This window comes from Corvus moneduloides, chromosome 10 (assembly GCF_009650955.1).
Source record: "Corvus moneduloides isolate bCorMon1 chromosome 10, bCorMon1.pri, whole genome shotgun sequence".
NCBI classification, from domain to species: Eukaryota; Metazoa; Chordata; class Aves; order Passeriformes; family Corvidae; genus Corvus; species Corvus moneduloides.
Window position 1 is genome coordinate 8,331,468 of NC_045485.1, and position 20,067 is coordinate 8,351,534.

The 20,067-nt window shown below is 46.0% G+C and overlaps 1 protein-coding gene across 2 annotated transcripts in view; it reads right to left on the reverse strand.

The window, feature by feature from the left end:
• Nucleotides 1–18,205, reverse strand: part of EPHA4 (EPH receptor A4) — a 104,551-nt gene extending 86,346 nt beyond the window's left edge. The window contains exons 1-3 of one of the 2 annotated variants that reach the window (XM_032119444.1): nucleotides 18,067–18,205; nucleotides 17,073–17,140; nucleotides 12,074–12,737 (exon numbers count right to left, since the gene is read on the reverse strand). In XM_032119444.1, the coding sequence (XP_031975335.1) occupies nucleotides 12,074–12,737; nucleotides 17,073–17,140; nucleotides 18,067–18,157 (823 nt within the window). In that variant the 5' untranslated portion in view covers nucleotides 18,158–18,205. Of the gene's footprint in view, nucleotides 1–12,073; nucleotides 12,738–17,072; nucleotides 17,141–17,315; nucleotides 17,497–18,066 lie in introns of those variants that run through there. The other variant, XM_032119445.1, reaches the window with a different exon arrangement.
• Between the last annotated feature and the right edge of the window lie 1,862 nt (nucleotides 18,206–20,067).

Below are 20,067 nucleotides of genomic sequence, written 5' to 3' on the forward strand. Positions count from 1 at the left end.
TTTTTTTGTCCTTACCAGGAGAACTTATTTATTATTGAAGGTCTGCCTTCAAGACTCATGATGTTGAGCTCAAGGCAATAAACAATTTATTTTGAGAAATCACATACAGACTGAACAAAGATATAGGAATTAGAACCTAATACAGAAAGAAGAGGCAGGTCAAATCAGCACTGGGCCATCTTGATAGTATCTCTATAAAGCATCAGTAATGATTAATAAACTTGAATTTATGCCATAGTTTTGGCTCCTCAGAAGGCTTTTACATCAAGAACAGCAAGAAAAAATACTTGGCAGAGGACAGGAGTTATTTTCCAAAAGTAGTAATGAGGTCTAAGTTTCTATTTCATTGGCACAACTCATCCATAGCCTCACTATCTGGCTGACAACTTCCCTGGACAAAATCAGAGCAGTGGCACCAACCAGGGCCAGGTCTCCCGACTGTAGAAAAAACTCCTAGGAAACATTAGGAGCCTTCTTCCAGTTCCTGCCAACACTCTGGCAGGGGAGAGGAGGAGCTTTCATCCTTCTAATCATAAAGAGTCAGAGTATCACACCTCCATATACACTTCAGATTTTTTTATAATGGGCAAATTCTGCCCTCTTCTATACCCTGACAACCCCTACTAACTCTGACTGACATAGATACAGTATTTGACCTAAATGCATTTTAAAGCCCAACTGAGGTTCTTGCACTCTAAGCTGAGACAGACATCTTTTTTTTTTTTTGTCCTACCCACAAGTCCCTGTGACACAATACTTCTGACACATTGCAAATTTCTAAAGAATTATTCCTTTCAAACAAGTATCTTCCTTGTTATTTAGCCAGGCTGAAGGGCAGTTCACTGTCATTTATGGCACAGGCACAGAGAGGAGTGAATAGCAATTACTCAGCATTTGTTAAAGTGAAGGCCTCACCTTTAATAATTGCACAGTCACATTTCTTTCCACAGGGTCAACCCGAACTCCAGAAAGGAGACTTGCTGATTGACACAAATATGTTTGTATTTCAAAGGGCAAACTACAAAGTCAAATAAAAGGCAATGTTTGCACAAGAGTTAACTTTGTCATTCATCATTCTCAAAGAGCTCAGCAATCCCATGGAAAAATGTCTCTCCTTAGCTATGGTAGATTTTTGACTCAAACTTTAATACAGGTGTATGGAGAGGTCAAATTAGCATGATTGCTGCAAAAGGCTAGCTAAACACACAGCCACAAGAAAGAGGACTTAGTGGCGACCTTTAAAGAAGCAGGGGAATACAGTGGGCAGAACTCCTGCCCCCCACATCCCCACAGTGAGCTGGGAGCTGCTAAAAACTCAGCACAATTTAGAGCAGCAGGGTCCTCTGATTGCACAGATGGACAAACCAATGCCCAACCAAACAGGAAAGAGGGAGGAGGTCTCCTTTTGCACACTCCCATACCCCAATTACAGTTCATCTCGAACTAAAAACAGCAGCTCTGCACAGTCACCATCTCAGCGCAGCCTAATGGGCAGGAGATGAGATAATAGGGCCACATACTGCTCTTGGGACTGCACCACTCCTGTTAAGACAAGGGCAGGTCCCTGCAGTGCTTGACCAGCCCACAGTGCACCTTCAGCAACCTCAGTCACAGCCAGTGCTGCTCTTCCACAGCAGACAAGGGCTCTTGCCCCTTCCTGGAGCTGGCCAGCCACCTTCCTTGGCAAAGCTGTGGCCATGCTCCTTTCCCTTCTGCTGCTGAGACTCTACATGGATTTTGTTCTTCTTTCTCTCCCAAATTAAAGAATCCTAAAGCTACAAATGCGTGCTTTCACAGTGCCCACAACCCTTTGAGTTCCCTTTCCCAAGCTATTGGGTGTGTTGAATTTAAGGTTACAAAGTACATTAATTCTGGGCACATTAAGCCTGGGCACTGAGAGCACATCTTCAAAGAGCCACTGAGAACTTTAAGGTGAATCAACTAAATGGATAAAGGATCTGCACATGGGAAGATTCAGACGAAAAGGATGGAAACAGTCTTGCAGGTATTTAGTGATGCACCTTCAGTTATACACACTGGCTTCAGCCCTGTAGCTGACTGCTTTCAACTTTCTTCTCCACACAGAGAGGCCTTTGAACCTCAAAGCATTACAAAACTGTGTACATTATCAGCCATGTCTACAGGCATGTGTGTTGCACTCAGCACCCACTGAAGTGTCATGTCCAGCCAAAATACTGGATCCAGTATTTTAATCTTGTATGGATTTTTGGAAGTAGTCCAAATATGGGTCAGCCTGACACAACTGCACCTGGGAGTAGCAGAGGTTTCTAATGTGCCATGGGAATGACTTCAGCAACACACCACAAAAAAAGTTCTTTCACATTAAGCGTAACTATTGCTACTCTAAGATTAAATATTACCTGGAAATTACACTCATTAACTGCAGAGTCCTTGATTAATGAGCAGGTGGAGCACATATAGGGACCTGGTCCTGATTTCAGCTGTCTTACTAGCTCTACCCTGGACACGACTGATCACCACAAAAATAAAAGAGGAAATCCAAGAACTAATTACTAGTGGACAAAATGTGTCAACCTAGTAACTGTGTTAGGGTACTTCAGAGATTAAAGGAAGGCTGGCAGATGTGCAAGATGCAAATACTGAAGCCGCTAAAAAGAAAACAGCAACAGAACTCTGCTATCTTCTGGTATCTCTGGTGAGCGAGACTGCAGGAAGCCTCTCAAGAAATAGTCTCCATTACAGAACAGCTCCAGAGCCATTTTGATTACTGCAATCATTTCAACAATGATGGACAGGAGGACCCTCTGGTGCTCCTCCCACTCCCAAGGCAGGGGCTGTCTCTCCTCAGAGAGCAGACACTGAGCTCTGCCAAAGGCCCAGGAAGGGAGGTCTGTATCAGTGAGCAGGAGTCTGGCAAAGAGAAAGCCAAGGACAGGAGAGAGCATCCCACGCCAGCTCCCGGAGGGGGCCGCTGCAGGTGTGAGGGCACACGGGCTGGGGCTCACACGGGGAAGCCACAACCACCTTCCGCAGTTTGTCAGCAAACACAGCTGAACCTAAGCATCTCCTGCTACGCTTACCCAGCAGCCACTGCCTCCAAGCGTTTCTGCCAAACAGCAGGGACTGCCCACACACTCTCTTTCTAATTTGTGTTTACTTGTCTTTTCAAAAAGCCCAAAGAAATCTCCTACACAGAGCAGCTAAGTACAACAAAACTCAAGCATCAGAAGAGTTCAGCCAACTTGTGCCCTACAATTGATCTCCTATTTCTCCCTCCACTTTCCTTCTAATCCTGTTTATAATTACACAAGCTGTCTGATCTTCCCAAAGCTATCAATTCCCTCAAATCCATTTTCAAATTGCCATCCTTGAAAGAGCCTGGGCACCTGATCAGGCAGTCTCAGCTTGACACAACCCACTCCACTATTGACGGCTCCCCTGAAATGCCGGGGTGCAGCTGGCCAGACCCTGAGTAAGGGCTGCCAAGACCCAGCCCCACAGAGATCAGGCAAGGAGAAGGTATTGATCCACTCCCTTTAACATGCTAATTTGCCCAGTGGCTGCTTCAGTCATTGCCAGGCTGGACACTTCAAAAGGAAACTGTTTTCAAAGCAGCGATGTCTTTTTCAGCAGCAGAAAAACTTAAACTGAAAACAAATGAATTCAAGCCCCAAGTTCACAGAAGCACTCGTAGGTATTCTTCAGCTCCCCAGACAGAGATGTTTGATGTATGGAAAGACAGACTTGTTAATTAGGGTTATTAAAATGTGGCCTGGCAAAAACCCTCTGGGATTTAAAATAACAAAATCAACCCCCTCTAAGTGCACACTTAAATATAAAGATAGCCTGTACTTGTACCAAAAATATTCAGCCATAACCTCTGGAAGTGTTCCATTTATTCCCCCACGCACACAGTTCTTGGGAGAAGAATAAAATGTATTTAAAATTAAATTTCTGTAATTCAATTTCTGTAATTCAGCATCAACACTGGAGAACATTTTGGCCTTTCCTAGTATTGATAATGGGGAAAATAAAGGCAATTGTTCAATCCCTTCAGACCACTGAGAACACACAGTGAAGGCCAGACAAAACCCTCGGTGTGACAGAGACATTATTAAAGTATTTCAGGAAGCAGCAGCATTATTGACTGACGCCTCTGCCTCAACACTCACCTTTCAATCACGGGCTAAATACAATGTGAGGAATGGATACAATGGCAGGTTTTAATTAACGGTCTGGGCAAGTACTGAAATATGTCACACACACAGGTTTTGCAGATAGAACAAAAATCAATTGAGTGTTTTGTATCAGTGTTTGTGACTCGCATCATGCTCCTAGGAAAACCTGATATGAACTGTGAAAAGCAGGAGAGCTCTCCAAGCTAAGGGAGATAACAAGCTGCAGTTCTGACCCACAGCATACTACCCTGTTGTCAACAACTGAAGAGCCAGAAACTTGAATTTCCCTTGAAATATGTCTTTATTTCCAAATGCAGGAAGAGCTTAAGTCACCAAGCTCAGCCTGCTCCTTCTCCTCTGGACCCTGGTCCAGGACAGCCACAACCCACTGAGCCCAGTGCTGGCTACACCACCAGCACCAGCCACCTTGCTCCAAGCTCACCTGTCTTGGCACAGGAGGGAATTTAGGATGCTGCTGACCTCTAAGCCCTGGCTGCAGGGGACAAAAAGCTGCAGGAGAGAATAGGCAAATGGGGAGAACTGACTGTCAGCCTGCCATTTGCGCTGGAGCAGGCAGCAGCATCACAGCAAGCTCATTCACAGAAACAAGGCATGAGGAGATAACAGAAAATGCAAGCAAAATGGAACTTGCTTCCTTGCCACTAAATTGTCAGCTTTATGGGACTTCATGCTGAATGGTATGAAAAAAAAATCCAATTTGCTTTGAAGCACATTAGTCTAACATCCTAATTATTGTTTACATTGCCATTTGCCTTCTATTAAGAATTGAATAATTACCCAGCACTCCATAGTTTAAAAATACAAGCAAACAGGATTATCTGGGTAATTAAGACACTGTACTGCAGCTTTGTAGTGTGGCTGTACAAAGCTTTCACATATACAAGCAGAAGCAATAGGTATTGATCTCCTTAGCTCAAACGATGTTTTGAGGATGTGCAAGATGGGTCCCTCATCAGGAAAAGGTGAGCGATAGATAACTTTTGACAAGTGAGGAGGGGCAGAAGCTATCTACAGCTAGGATGCCACATTCAACCTTCACTCTGGTCTTATCTCAGTCACAGACATCCTGTGTGCCTCTGGGAAAGTTACCCAGTCCATCCTCCAGCTGCTGCAGTACAGAAGCATCCTTCCTCCTCCTCCTCCTGCCCAGCACCCCCACCTTTGCCCAGACTGCCTCTTCACAGCCCAAGCTGCGCAGCACCAGGCCCCCATGAATACAAAGTCTGTTTCCCAGCACACCTCTTTCAGTGGGTTTGTACCGATTAACTCAGTGTTAGTGAGATTTAAACCCAGCCATCTAAGGGAAGTACAAAAAGCAGACCAGCAAATGGAGTTTTTTCTAGGCATCCATGACTAAATGACCCAAAGCAAATACCAACTGTATAGTATAGCTTTTTTTTTTTTTCTCCCAACCTTAATAGCCCATCCATATTGTACTTTGAACAGCATGACCTCCCTTCTGGGTGACTATTAGGACAAAAGCAAAGTTTTTGCACATTCCTTTGTTGTTTTAAAGAGCCCTTCCTCCATTTAATTACACCACCAGGTTTCACACTGCACAGTTTACTACCCCTGTGAAATTACCTTCAAGTTAAACACTAATTGGACATGCAACAAAAACGAACCCCCCCCACAACCACGTTTCTCCTTCTGGTTTCTCACAGGATGCAGACCCAACATGATCAGGGTCCCAATTTCATACCACTGATTTATAAAGACACCAAATGAAAAACACTCCTTTAAAGAAATACAGTACATTCATGCAGCATGTGTTCTAACTTATATCAATAAACCTTTCAACAAATCCTTCTGAACAAGCCTGTGTTTTGGGAGCATTTAATGAGCCTCAGCTTTATTTCAAGCCAAAGGCAATTTTAAGTAAAGTTGAAATAAAGAAAGTTAAAAAGAAAAGAAAGCCACTAAAATCAAAAATAAAATAAAATATGGGTTCTTGTATAATCATGAGGCTTAAGAAAGCAGAACTTTTCTCACAGATTATTTTCATTCAATAAATAAAGACAGAAGAGCATTTCTGTATGTTTACTTACCCAAGTGCTGGGAGCCCCTTTTCACCACACTCTAACCATGGGCCAAGGCCAGCCCAGACAGCAGAGGGAAGGACACTTGCCCAGGCCTAAGCAGGTACTTGGCACAAAGCATAGGAAATGTCAAAATGTAATGCAGCTTTCTCATGTCCCAAGTGCACACTTGCAGCCCAGAGGGGATCCCACCTCCTGAACCTCACCATCCCCCCAGCTGAGGATGCAGCTACAGAAGAGCTTGGTGATCACTGGTGAACATCTGGAGGAGATGACACCCAAGGGCCTGCAGCCCCTTCAGGCATGAGAAGTGGCACTTCCACACCCCAACCATCATTTTACACACGGTCAGGGTTTGAGCACAGCGCTGTCCCACACACCAGCTGGAAAGGAGGTGCACATAGGGGCAAGAGCAACAATCAGCCATGGTCAAGACATGAGGAGCACACTGAGCAAATATTACACTGTCTCAAACAAAGAGATCAAAAAAAATCAAAACAGAATTCATTTGCATAAAATCCAAATCTTTGAGCTCTGCATAAACAGAAGGAGATTTTGGCTGGCGTTTCCAAAGGAAGCTCTTATCTCCTTTGAAATGGGGAAATGGGTGTGCTACTTTGCATGAGGGTGTATACAAAAGATGTAAATGAGGAATTTGCTGCATCCAAAAGGCAAAGCGGCCGACAGCTGCCAATCCCTATTCACAGGGAGAGCTTCCCCAGTCTCTAGCAGGAGGAAGGAGAAGGGAACCAACATGTTTGCTTCCCAGGGAGGTGAAGCAGGCTCTGAATATTCATAAAATGGCCATTTAGTCATGGGAGTGTTAATTGTCTCTAATTCACAAAACTGTGTGACCTCACCTGCTCCCTACAACATATGAAAAGGATGTGGCATAATGGGACGAAACGAGATAAAATATTTATCTCACAAGTTTGGGGGGCTTTTTGATGCAGTCTCAAAAGACCTTAGTGTGCTGCCGAGCATTTCTTTAATCATGTCTCACAAGCACAATGAAGACCAAGCTCAGTGGAGCATATTATTAGACAGATAATAACCCTTACCCAGGCAAGATCTAAATACTGAACTCATCACACAGTGGATGAGTTGTCTGCAAAGTTTTGGGTTGCTGGGTTTTTTTATCCTAAAAGAACACACAAGAACCAGAAGATGGGCTGGAAGTCCCACAAAGGACTACCCAGACCTACCATGAAATCCATACCACCACAGCAGCTCATCTGGCTTTGATTCTGAGGACCGTGCTTTTTACCAGGAACACACAGAGTAAGGACCAGATATTGCTCCCCTGTGTAGTAGCAGAGTCTTGTCAGAAATTCAAAGGGAAGCAATCACAGCTTTTCTCCAAGCAATACATGAAGGGACATTTGCTTGATAACTGTAACTTGACTTCCGAGGAGGCCAGGCAGGAGAAAGCAATAGAGCTCCTGCAATGACATTTAAATGCAGATTTTGAAATGCACCAGGTGGTACAAGAAAATCACAGAGGGAGCAACCCTTGGAAGATCTACTGAGCTACACGAGAACATAACATAACCAAATCAGCAGAGAAGAGAACCAACTAAATTTGGTTCAGACAGACTGTGTTTCAGTGTCGCTTCCAGGCCCCGCCTGTAGCTTCCATCTTCTCAGCTCCTTTTAAAACCTAACATGTTGAGTCTGTGCATTTTTTCCCCTGCCAAAAATAATCAACCTGGGGAAAAAAAAAAAAATCCTTCTGAAATCTCTAATCTGCAGTCTTAGTCACCCTTCTGATCACCCTTTTGTGCAGCCAGACTGTACATCAGTGCTATTCTGACAAAAAAGTTATTACTAAAATGGGAAAGTACACACAAATTACTTTACTTTCCCACCCCTAAAAAACTCACCATCCAAGAATCTTATCACAGAAAAACATATAATTAGACTGTAACCTTCTGATGTAAACTGAACTGCTGCTTTCAATGATCACAGCCACTCTTCAAAGCCTCCGAGATAAAAAGAATCTTATCATTCAAATTATTACTTCTTAGGGATGCTCTTATCAAAGTTCGAAGGAAAATTCTAAAAACAGCAGTGATATGAAACCAGGACTGAGCCATATTTTAAATGACACTGGATTTTCTGCCAATTGGCCAATTCACAACTCAGAAAAAGCAAGTGTAGATGAAGACAAAGCTGTTGGCTCTCATAACCTTTACAATATCACAGTAAAAATCTCAACTGTCTCATATATTTATACTAAATGGCAGGTCTAAAATTGAGATTTGTAATTTCACAGCATCAAAATCATCACAGATGGCTACAGTCTATTACTTCTTTAATCTGTCTTTTCTCCCTTCCTGCTTGTTTTCCCCCTCCTCCTTTGAGTTAGAAAGATATGTGCTTTATCATAAAGAAATCGTAACTAAATCCAAACCATGTTTTATTAACATGTAACAAAACAATTTACATAATGATGTGTACAAGTGAAGTTTAAAATTACTTTATGTCTCAGCTTTGCCCTAAAGCACTAATTGCCTTAGCCTTGAGATGTGCCACTATTTGGGATAGTCATCTTCCATCAACAATATTCGACATTCATGTTCTCCTAAATAGATAGCCACTAACACAGAACATTTGAGGGAAAATAAACAGTAATAGAAATAGCAAATTGGATTTTTTTTTTTTGCATCACATTCACAGCTACAAGTTCACCTGGAAGCAAAGAATCAGAGCTCACCTAAAATTTCTACTGATCAGGACCAATTTTGCAGAACCACTGTCAAGACACCTGTGAAGCTTCCCAAATAAAAATGGATTAAATGCTTAGCTTCTTTTCCTTCCTGTCCCAGGTTCTTAAATATATACACATACACATACAATTATGGATGTTTGGTAAGACAATCATCATCAATAAAGTCAGCTGGGAAAAAAACAGCAGTCAGAGAAAGGACAGTTTTTTGTCATCATATTCAAACACCTCCATACCACCGACACAATTTTTAAAAAAATCCCATTTGAGGTCAGAAAGTCATTAACTCCCACTACAAGAAGAACTTTAGACGTGAAAAGGCTTTCCATTACGCTTCCCACACATACATCAGAAATTAGGCAAAAGAATCTCAAGGAAAATGCATTATTTAAAAATTGGGAGGGTGAGTGAACTTGAAGCAGTTTGCAGGACAAGCCAAGGACCAGCTGGTCTGTCACAGCACTGTGTGGCAGGGAGCAGGTCACAGGAGACAAGGAGCTCCAACATAGACTGGGGATCTCCCAACAAGTGCAAAGCCCCAATCCACTGGCCCGAACTATTCCTGCCCACTGAGCTTTTGTCAAACATTTAAGATCTTAATCAATCCTAACTCTGACCCTAGGATCACAGGGGAAGATGGATGAGGAAACGGACAACCTCTGACCTTTCCTTGTATTTGTCCTGCCACAGTCAACCTATTGAAAAACAATTGAGGTGGAACCTGCTCACCAGCTCCAGTCCCAGACCAGCACCCTTTCACAGCCTTTCCCAAACTCAAAGTCTCTTCCCCTGCCCCCAGTCCTCTATATCAAAACCACAGGAATCCTCCTCACTTCGTCCTCCTCCTCCCGTCCAAAAACCTGTCAGAGCAGAACATTTGCTAAACAATTAAGTTAAGAGGGGAAAGAAAAAGGGAAACCTCATTCAGTGGTGTCAAAGGCCAAACTGCTTTAACAGCCTCACTGGAAACCAGAGAGGAGCTGCACAGTTCTGGTGAGCTTCATGAATTCATCAGGCGGTGCTTCCCAGTAAACTGTTCTGGCTGGAGAATGGCAAATGTGAGAAAAGGAAACCACAAATAACAGCTGATGAAATGAGTTTAGCACTTTCAATTATGTGCTGGCTCGAACGCTCTCAAAATGATTAGCACAGGCCAACTTCCCTCTGGAGAGCCCAAGACACAGAACGTTTCTAACACCTTTGTCAATATGGCATCACCTGATCTTCCTTTTAATTGGGAAATGGAGAATTGGGTTTCCTGAGCCCAAACGTCCCCAGATGCAGCTGAGAGCCTTTAGGTAAGCTGACAGTCATCCCCCAGGTCTCGTCCAATGCTACAAAAATAAATTTAAAAAGCATGCCACTGTAATCACTGCCCATCAACAAAACCTCAAGAGATTTCCCCTGAACAACACAGGATTTGTTGGACAATTAGCTCACCACATCTGGGCCACTGACACTGAAAAATGGATGATCTGTGTCAATCAGTGACCCAGTGCTGTCCTAATAGGCCTTTAGGAGAAGGTGGAATCATCTCTGTGCAATAAACCAATAAATGGGTTTATTCACTTCCTCCTCTCACAGCCCAGGCTGGTAAGGTGTCTGGAAGCTTTGCTCAGAAGTTATTGAGCTATAAGAGAGTTATAGCATCTCCCCAGCCACCAGCGGCTCCCCCGGAAGCACCCAGGCAGTACCACAGTCACAGGTTCACACACGTCATAATAAACAGGCTTTCAAGTTTCCATCTCAGGGGATGGAAAAATCAACAAAAAAACCCCAAGAAAAACCAGAATATTTCACCCCAGAGAGGTATGTCACTGTCAGCTCATTTTTCAGTCCTCTGTAGGGCCAATGGCAATTTTGTTGCCACTATGCCACACTGGGCATCTGTCATAGAGCAAAAACTCAGGAAATTAAGGCTGAAGTTCACATGTAGTGGTTTTTTCCTACCAAGGTTTAATTTCAATGCATAATAAAGAACTTCATATTGACTGTAAATTACTATTTAAAAGAAATCAAGTAGGACATTCAAAAGACACCATTCTCTTAGAAGTCCATCACAAAAGAGCCAGTTACTTGTTTTGCTAACTTGTTCTCAGTCTCAAGATGATAAAAATGCCCTAGTAAAAAACACACCAAGAAGACATGAAGCAACAGACTCCAAAGAATCTTTTCTAAAAACATGGTTCCAAATCCCGAAAGAAGCTGAGCACCTTCAATTCAGCACCCAACAAAATTAAGCTCACTGACCTGTGCAAGAATCCATTTAAATTTGATCTTAATTTATGCTTACACGAGCAAGAGTTTCAAAGCAGAGGCTAAAGATATTTTATTTATAAACTCTCTTCTCTCCTTCCCTAACCTTCTACAGCTTCTTTATTCAGAAAAGGGAGGCAGAGACTATAGGTATTGAGGTTTTTTCTTTTAGGCAAATCTGTCTTTTATACAAACTTTAATCCCTAATTCTGCAGCACACAGGATGGTGTGTGTGTGTGTGTGTGGGAGGGGGGGGGTGGAGACTTTTAGCATTTCTAAGAGTATCCTAGCACCTCCATTATTTAACTGACAATGAAGACTCTCTGAGAAATGAAAATATTTAACAAAGGCAGCAGAGTCAAATATCAAAGGGTACTTAGTGCTAAAAATTTGCAACAAGTAAAACACCAAAGACTTCCACTTCCCAAAATGGGAAAGTAATCCAGCTAAAACTCCTGTCCTGCCTCCCAGACTCGTTCTTAGCCTACCGCATTACCCAAAGTCGACTTTGCCAGAATTTCCTGCGCTTAACAAAGTTCCCTTGAAAGATTTGTCTCTTCAAACAACAGTAGCTCAACTGCACTGCTTTGCAGTCATTCACATTTTGGTGACTATCACGAGCCAAATCAAATTTAGGCATCTGCCAGAAAATGTGTTTCACCTTCTGCCTATTACAGCAGTATCATTTGTTTTGCATTATATAATGCTTAGCCTTGCCACCTGGAGCTATTGGACTTCTTCATAAACCCCTCTGTCCCACCACATCCCACAGGGCTGCTAATCACTGGCTTTAGTCCATTTCTCTCATCTCTGATTCAATTATGCATTCCACTAAGCCCTAATGAAGAGTACAATATGGCTCATCCTACCTTGGCATTCTCCATTGCGCTCCTCATAGCCAGCATTGCACAAGCAGTTGCCAATGGGCACCAGCCATTCGCCATCTGCCCCACAGTACATTTTTGGCACATCCTTCTCTTCCGAGTTGTTGACACAGGAGCCACGAACCTCCACCAGAGAGGAGGTATCAGCGCCAGTAATGGTGTCTGGAAACTGCGCCAGGTTCCGAACCGTCAGTGGACACTTCTTATAGAACACACGGACAGAGACCAAAGCAATGCAGGCACCGACATCCTGAAAAGCCAAATAAAACCCCTTCTTGCTGAGTGGTCCCACATCCCGGATCTCTGTATTCAGCTTCATGATCCTGTCGCCAATGTCCACCTGGGTGAAGCTCTCATCAGCAGCAATGGTGTCGATCTTTGCAAACTGGCTCTCACGAATAAAACGCTCCTTATCATTGTTTGATTCATAGTAATAAAGGTTGAAAGTCTCTTTGCAAGTTCCCATGACACCCGGCAGGCTGTTGCAGTCTCTTAGCGTGAACTTGATTTCAATATAAACCCTCTGAGCCCCCTCACGGGGAATCCAATCAGTTCGTAACCAGTTATTCTGGCTGGGCTCCATCACGTTGCAGACTTGATAGGTGCGGATCGGAGTGTTCTTCTCATCCATGATGCTCACTTCCTCCCACTGCAGGGAGGAAAAGGGGGAGAAAAGCACATCAGTATTAAAAGGAACAACAGAGCTTCACAACAAACAATATGCACTTGTTCCAAAAAAACCAAACTGAAAGACCAAGCCATAGCCACGTCCTCAACTACTCGGGCATTAAAGGAAGCATCTGCTCAGGAGAAACAAATTCCAAATCCCCTCATGCCTCCAGGAGCAAGCATGTGTTTTAAGGGCCCTCTGAAGCCATTCAAGAATGCTCCCTCAACTGATCAGGTTTACTTGTACTACAGTTCAGTTCACAGGACCCTGCCTAGAGCAGGGCTACACACAGGACTTTCCAGACTCACAGAGCAGCACTGACCTGCAGTGTTTCCTTGACAGCAGGTATCTCATGGACCCTGCTTTGCACATGGAATATCCAACAGGTGACACAGCACGACTTACTCACACGGAGTGACAGCCACACTTTGGACATCCCTACCACTTATTTTAAAAACTCTTAAGCCATCCCTTATTATTTCTCTAAGCTGCCAACTACTTTCCTGGGCTACCAATATCCCAGACAAACTCAAAGCCTTTACTTTGGAGATGGGCAGAAATAGCTGTCTACAGAGACCTGGGTCCTTGACTTGGGTAGCTCTTAGAGAAGGAAAAACAGGTAAGGAGACAACATCATCAGTCTACCAGCAACACCACCATAACTTTGTTATCCAAACAGAGTTTCTTAGTAGTGGAAAGGTAAAAAAAGAAGAAATATGTACGCACATCTTTTTTCTGGAGAAAATGTCAGGAAACAGCTAAATTCATATTATCAGAATCCCAAAAAGATTAGCACAGAGAGAGAGTGCTGAAAGATCAGGATAGCAGCATTCTGCAAAATTGTTACACCCCTGAAATCAAGTTCAGGCATCTTTAGAAGTGCCAAACAGGCAACATGATTATGAAACAACAACAACACATGTAATCCAAGGCAGGTGTGGAAGGAGGAGATGGAGGAGTTCAGCATAATGAACTTAGAAAAGGAAAGCACATATACCCAACAGTTCCGAAAAGAATTGGTCAAAGTATTATCACAGACAGAAGAAAGTTTATCACAGTGCTCTACTGGCAGGGAGAGAAGGGCAAGTAGGGGCACTAGGGAAAGAAATCCTTCCAGGGAAAAAAACCCAGCAAAACCATAGCACTTCAATTTATATTATTCAATTTATCCTTCCCTATAAAAAAAAATTAGATAATGATATGCTGACTAGGTTTGCAGGCAATACAATGAAGCATATAACATTATCCTTAGAAAACAGTAATAACTTTAAGGTGACCTCTCAGAAGTGCTTTTCAGAACTACTGAAGCCATAGCTTTGATAAACAGAAGCCTTCTTGACATAAGGGGGCTTCTCGTATAATATCCTGCATTCTTCTCACAAGGATTGCTCTTATGCAAGTGATTTTTACTTAAAAAGCTTCCAGCTTAGCTGAATCCGTTTATAGAATGACAGCAGCTAGCACCATGAGTCACTAGGAGCAGAAAGAGTAATATTTTATTTGCTGCCTAGAGATAACTACAAATTAAAATAAAGGAGAGGGGAAATCAATACTCAGCATGTCACTCCTTTCCAGAGAAAAGAAAAAAATAAATCTTAAAAAGTAATCTATCCATGTAAAGTGTAATATGTTGTTTGTAAGAAGACAGACTTGTTTAATGTACAGCACCACAGAGCTAGTTTACTGTTACAATATTGTCTTTATGATCCATCACTTTCCATTCTGCTTATCTCCAGATTGTCTACGCTACCAATATTGTGTGTGGTACAAGAGAAAGGAAGAAGCAAAGGGAAATAATACTTGTTGATGGGATTTCCTTTAGTGCATTTACACAATGGAGGATGCTGCTAGAGGATTCAATAGAGAGACCGCTGAGGTCAAGAGACACGCAGCAACTGAATTCAGCAAGTTTTTGGATCAGGTTCTCAACACACCCGTCTGCTGACCAACACACAAATGTACAGAGTTGGACTTCTTATTTCATTAACGCACAAATGCGAAACACATCTAAGTGCATCTTTATGACAGAACTGCAAGTAACTACAGCCCAAAATTTCCAGCCACTGTAAATGACTTGTAACTCGAAGTATGTGGTCAAAGCTGTAACTTTTTGCTTTCAAGCTGAAATTAAGTTTTATAATTCAGCTCTTCCCACAGTTTAATGATGCAGATTAAAACATTCTGGGAACAAAACCTGCTTTTCAACTGTGAAATGCAAGAGTAAATCATTAATTACATTCATAATACAATTCATTAACTCCTCCAGGGCTACTATATAGCTAGTCACTGCTAAATGACTATGTTTATCTCCAGCCCTTCTTATCCACACAACCATCACACCCCAGGAACAGTGTGGTTCAGATTTAGAAAAATATCTTTTTTTAAACAGACAATAAAGTATACACAGTTAAAGAATAACACTGAAGGACAAATTCTTCTCAAGACAATAAAGGAGTTTGTTTCTGCTGCTTGAAATCAATCTGCAGCATATGAAGTAAATGCTTTCCAAGCACTGTATCTCAGAAGCAGACCATGTACTCTTAAATTTTTCACAACAGGCTTAAAAATAGAACACATGTATGTAGGTTTAGTGAAACGAGTCACGTCCACAATAAGAGCACACATTTTTCCTTCTCAAGCTTGCATGGCACTTTCAGAAAAAACTTGGGGAGAAAGAGGGAATCCAACAGCCATTAATAATATACAGCCGTCCTCTGATCATTGATTCCACTGCTGACTTATCAAAACTTGTATTTTAGCTTCTGTTTTAATACAGAGCATAGATTCTCTTGGAAAGCCTTAGATATCCCTTTGAAAGACCCCATCTCATTAACCGACATTTCCAGGGTGCGGGATTAACAAGGAATCCCAGCTCTCACCGAGATAGAGCTGTACCTTTCCACACTGTCAAAAGATGAGGGCGATTGCCTGCAATCAGCACTGAATGTGCACCGTAGGCGCTGCCAGAGGCCTGCCAATCACATCCCCGCTCTTTGGAAAACCGAGTTTTGGGGACAGCACAGTGTGCTCAGGCGGAGCACAAGCCAGGACTGTAGTCAAGTTCACCCAGAACAACAATGGGGGAGCAAAACAATCCCCCATTCTCCCATGCTACGGTTATTCAGAGCTTATACATAATGCACCACCAGCCAACGCAGCTTCGGATTCCTTCTCTCACTGCTGTTTCCTTAGCTCTGTTTCTTCTAATTACAAGTGGGAACGCACACACAAAAAAATAAGTTTTTGTAGGTTTCCTGAAGAATCCAGTGCTTTGTTGTGCACAGGTCCTGATCTTTCAGCACCTTCCTTTTTCAAACACTTTGACTTAGTTACTTCTGCTTAAGGATTCCAAGCTGCTTTTACTCATTTAGTGTTAAAAGGATTTGAAATCTTTTTTTTTACATTCATGTTTAGTGTGCATTGCTGGCATTTTTGGTTGAATTGCTCATATGAAGAAAGAAGGCGCCTTTCTAATTGCTTATTAAAAGAAAGTCCGATGACATACAGTCTCCTCCAGATCCCAGCAACTTCAGAGTCCAACATTTGAAGCAGTTTCCCGGAGAGACACTGGGCACCCTGCAGGTCAGGGCACAGATGAGGGAGCAGCACAGTACCCATCCGACAATATAAAGCTAAACCAAAAAATAAAGCTACCTTGTGTGCAGCTCTCTAAGCAAAGGGACTCTCATCCCAGCAATGAACCTTTTAACGTCATTGCATCACCACTGGGCAGTGCATTCGAGCAGCCTTCTCTTCAACAAGACAATTGTGAAAGTACATAAAAAGAAACTCCAAGGAATCACAGTCAAGCAATGCGTGCTGCAGTTTATCTATTCAGAAACCAAAACACACGATGTTTACACTCTGAAATAGGACAACTGTCCCATCACAACAAAAGGTCTATCGTGTATATTGATCCCTACTCCTTCATCCAGAAATAGAACAGCAATTACCCTGAACATCTCCCAGCCAAGACGGTCCACAGATAAAATAATAGCAGTCAAGAATGCCAATTCAGTCGGCAGATCACATTTCTTGTTGGTATTTCAGTTTTAAATAGGCATCTAAGCCTATGCCTCAACCAATCTCTTAATTCTGAAACCTCTTTTCTGCCCTTTTGGTTTCCACTTATTCCATGACAGAACTCTCCAATGGGAGTATAAAGTTTCTCCAACAAAGAGTAATTCACTTGGTAAGCTAGGGAAGAAATCTGACCTCCTCACCACAATCAACAATAATCGAGCCATTAGGACTCTCTGAAAGTTACTAATCACCCCCTTTACCCTTTTGATCAGATAGCGGTTTAAAACTTACCCCTCCTTCCAGGGGACTTGCTATCCACCCCAGCTCTCCCTGAACTGATCTGGAATCCAGCAAGGTAACTGCAGAAAGGTACAAATAAAAGAGATTAACTTCCAGATGCCAAAAGGCAATATTAAAATAAATGATTTACCTGAACGTTTCCATATGTGCGGAGCACGATCGCATCCACCTACCACTTGAAATGCAATGTTATTTCCGACCGCGCCAATATCTTAAAAACACTTCCAAACTCACTCTGAGGAATCGCACGTTCGTTTCCCGGCGCACTGGAGCCGCTCAGGGGCGCGGAGAGGAGCGGCGGAGTCCCGGCACACCTGCGGGAGACACCGGAGCGCCTCTCGGAGCGCTCCCGCGGCGCTGAGCGCCGCGTCTCCCGCCGCCTGGGACAGCGCGCCCGCATGCCAGCGATGGGCTCAAAATCGGTACTTGCCGGGACCCCAGGAGCACGGCTGGGCACCGAAAGACCAGGCAGAGGCTCCCCAGGAGACCAGCGCCCCACGCCCACACCGCGGGATGGCTGCCGGCTTCCCCCGCGGAGCTGCCGCCGGACCGTCCCGCAAAACGGGCTGAACCGGGGCCCTGGGGAACGGCGCAGAGCCGCCGAGAGCTCCCGGGAGAACCGGTTTCATGAGCCGCCCTCCGATCCGGGGCCACCCCGGCGCCGCTCACGGGAGCGCAGTACCTCGGCGGCCCGGCCGGGACAGCGGCGGCGCGGAGGGACGCGCGGGGCAGCGGCGGCCGCTCCGCCCCGCGACACCTGTGCCGGCACCGCGGGCGGCCCCCGCAGCGCCGCTCGGGCAGGTCCGCGGCCGCCGGCCGGGCAGCGACCGGCCGGGGCAGCGCGGGGGCAGCGCCGTCCCGACGGAGAGCGGAGCGGCGAGGCGGAGAGGGGATGGCACAGCACCGCCGCCCGCCCGGGGGCACCGAACTTTGCCCCCGGCGCCCCGCCGGGAAAACGCGCAGCCCGGCCGCCGGCAAGCCTCACCTTCGTTGGCGGGATAGACCCGTGAGCCGGTGACGGCGCCGCAGACGCCGACGAGGAGCGGGAGAAGGGCGCAGATCGGGACCCCGGCCATGCCGCCGCCGCCGCGCTCCGGCCGCGCTATCCCAGCGGAATAACTGCCTACACGGGGCGCGCGCCGCGCGCTAGACATTGCCAAGGGGGCGGGGCTCGCCCGTCCGTCAGGCGCTGCCGCCAATCGCCGCCCGCTCCGCGCCGCGCGCCCCGCCCCGCCCCCGCGGGCGTGCGGCGCGGGGAGCCGGGCCGGGCGCTGCGGGGCGCTCCCTGGGGGAGTGGGGGAGCGCTGCCTCGAGCGGCCGCGGCCGGCGAGCGCTCCGCGGGGGGCTCTGACCGTAACAGTGTCCGAACTCCGAAAACTGACGGACAAAGGTGAAAAAAACAAAGTTAGGAGAGGAAGAGCGGCGTGGAAGCCGCGACCGCGCCGCGCACACGGACCTGCCCCGCGCCGAGCCCGGGACGGCCCCGCGTCCCGGGAGAGTCCCAGGAGCTGCCGCCGCCCCGCCCGCCCCGGCCCGGCCGGGCCCGGCGCCACCGTTGAGCAACAGCGCCACCTGGCGGGGGCGGCGTCTCCCGCGGCAGCGGCTCCCCGGGGTCGGGCAGGGACGGACAGAGATGGGCAGGGATGGACACGGGCGGACGGGGATGAGCATTACGGTCGGCCGCTCTTGGCGGCGCTTCCCCGGTGAGCGGCAGCGGACGGACCCCGCCGCTCACCGAGAAGGTGCCAATCATTCACGCTTTTATGCACCGGGGCAGTGGCCGGGCGGGGCGGGCTGGTGGGAGAGCAGGATTCGGAGCGATTCCCTCTGAACGCTAACATCCATCGGGGCGCACAAGCTCGTGCACACCTCCCTTGTCCACAGCTGTACACGGCGCCCGAACCGTGCCCGGGAACACCTGTACTGGCTGATGCCCTTAGCCTGTCTCCGTGAACCTGCGCTGTGCAGCCACAGCCCCGCTTTGCTTTGAACGCTCCGAACATCTGCCTCCTAAAAAAAAAAGAATTACTCTCTAAATGCGCCTTGACAACAAAATCGTAGTTTTTAAAAGCCCGCTAAGCCTTGGGTGGGTCAGGCAGCGCCTGTGGGCTGAGCACCGTCCTTGAACAGTCCGTACTCAGAGCTGCTCCCGGACCTGTCTGTCCGACCGGCCGTCCCGGCCGCCTCCCAGGGCAGCGCTGCGGTACCGAGGGAAACAGAGCAGCCCTCCCGCTGGCCGCCCCCGATGCTCCGTCCCTCCGCCGCTCTCGGTGCCGCTGCGTGAGCCTCGGAAAGCTCCAGAACCGGCGATTCCCGCAGCGCCTCCCTCTTCGGGCGCCGACCCCCGGGCTCTCCCACCCGCGGCTCTTGGCGGCTGCGCTGCCTCAGTTCCCCGCAGATTCGGCGGCGGTAACACCTCCCCTTCTCCCCAGGGTGCAGCTCCCTCGCTCCCGCAGCGCCCTCTCGGCACCCCCGGCACTCCCCTCGCTCCGTGCGGGACACAGATCCTTCCCCCCGCTGCATCCCAGCACCCGGAATCGGGGAATTGCACCCAGACTCTCCAAGGATTTTTCCTCCGTCTGGGATAAAACGAATCCTTGCCAGCGTTAGCTGTAGTTTCCACACAGAAGCCCTGTACAGGCTCGATTAGCTAAAAAAACACTTTGAAAGCGACTTAAAGTTTGACTAAGAATTCTGTGCATCAGGAAACACGCCTGCCCAGAATCTCCTGTTTTCTCTTTAAATCACTCTACTTTTCCTCAAATTCAAATACTGTGAAACATAATACTTACATACACACACTTACTGATACTTTTTGCTTAAAACATAGAGTATCCTTCACCTGGTTTAATTTCAGGTCAAGATCTGGGGAGGATGCATTTTTTGGCTCTTAAAACTGCTGTTAAGAAGGTTTATTAACACAGTATTTACAATGAGGTTCCTATTTCTGAGGCTCGGATTGTTTTCCTTAGCCTTGAACATTTCT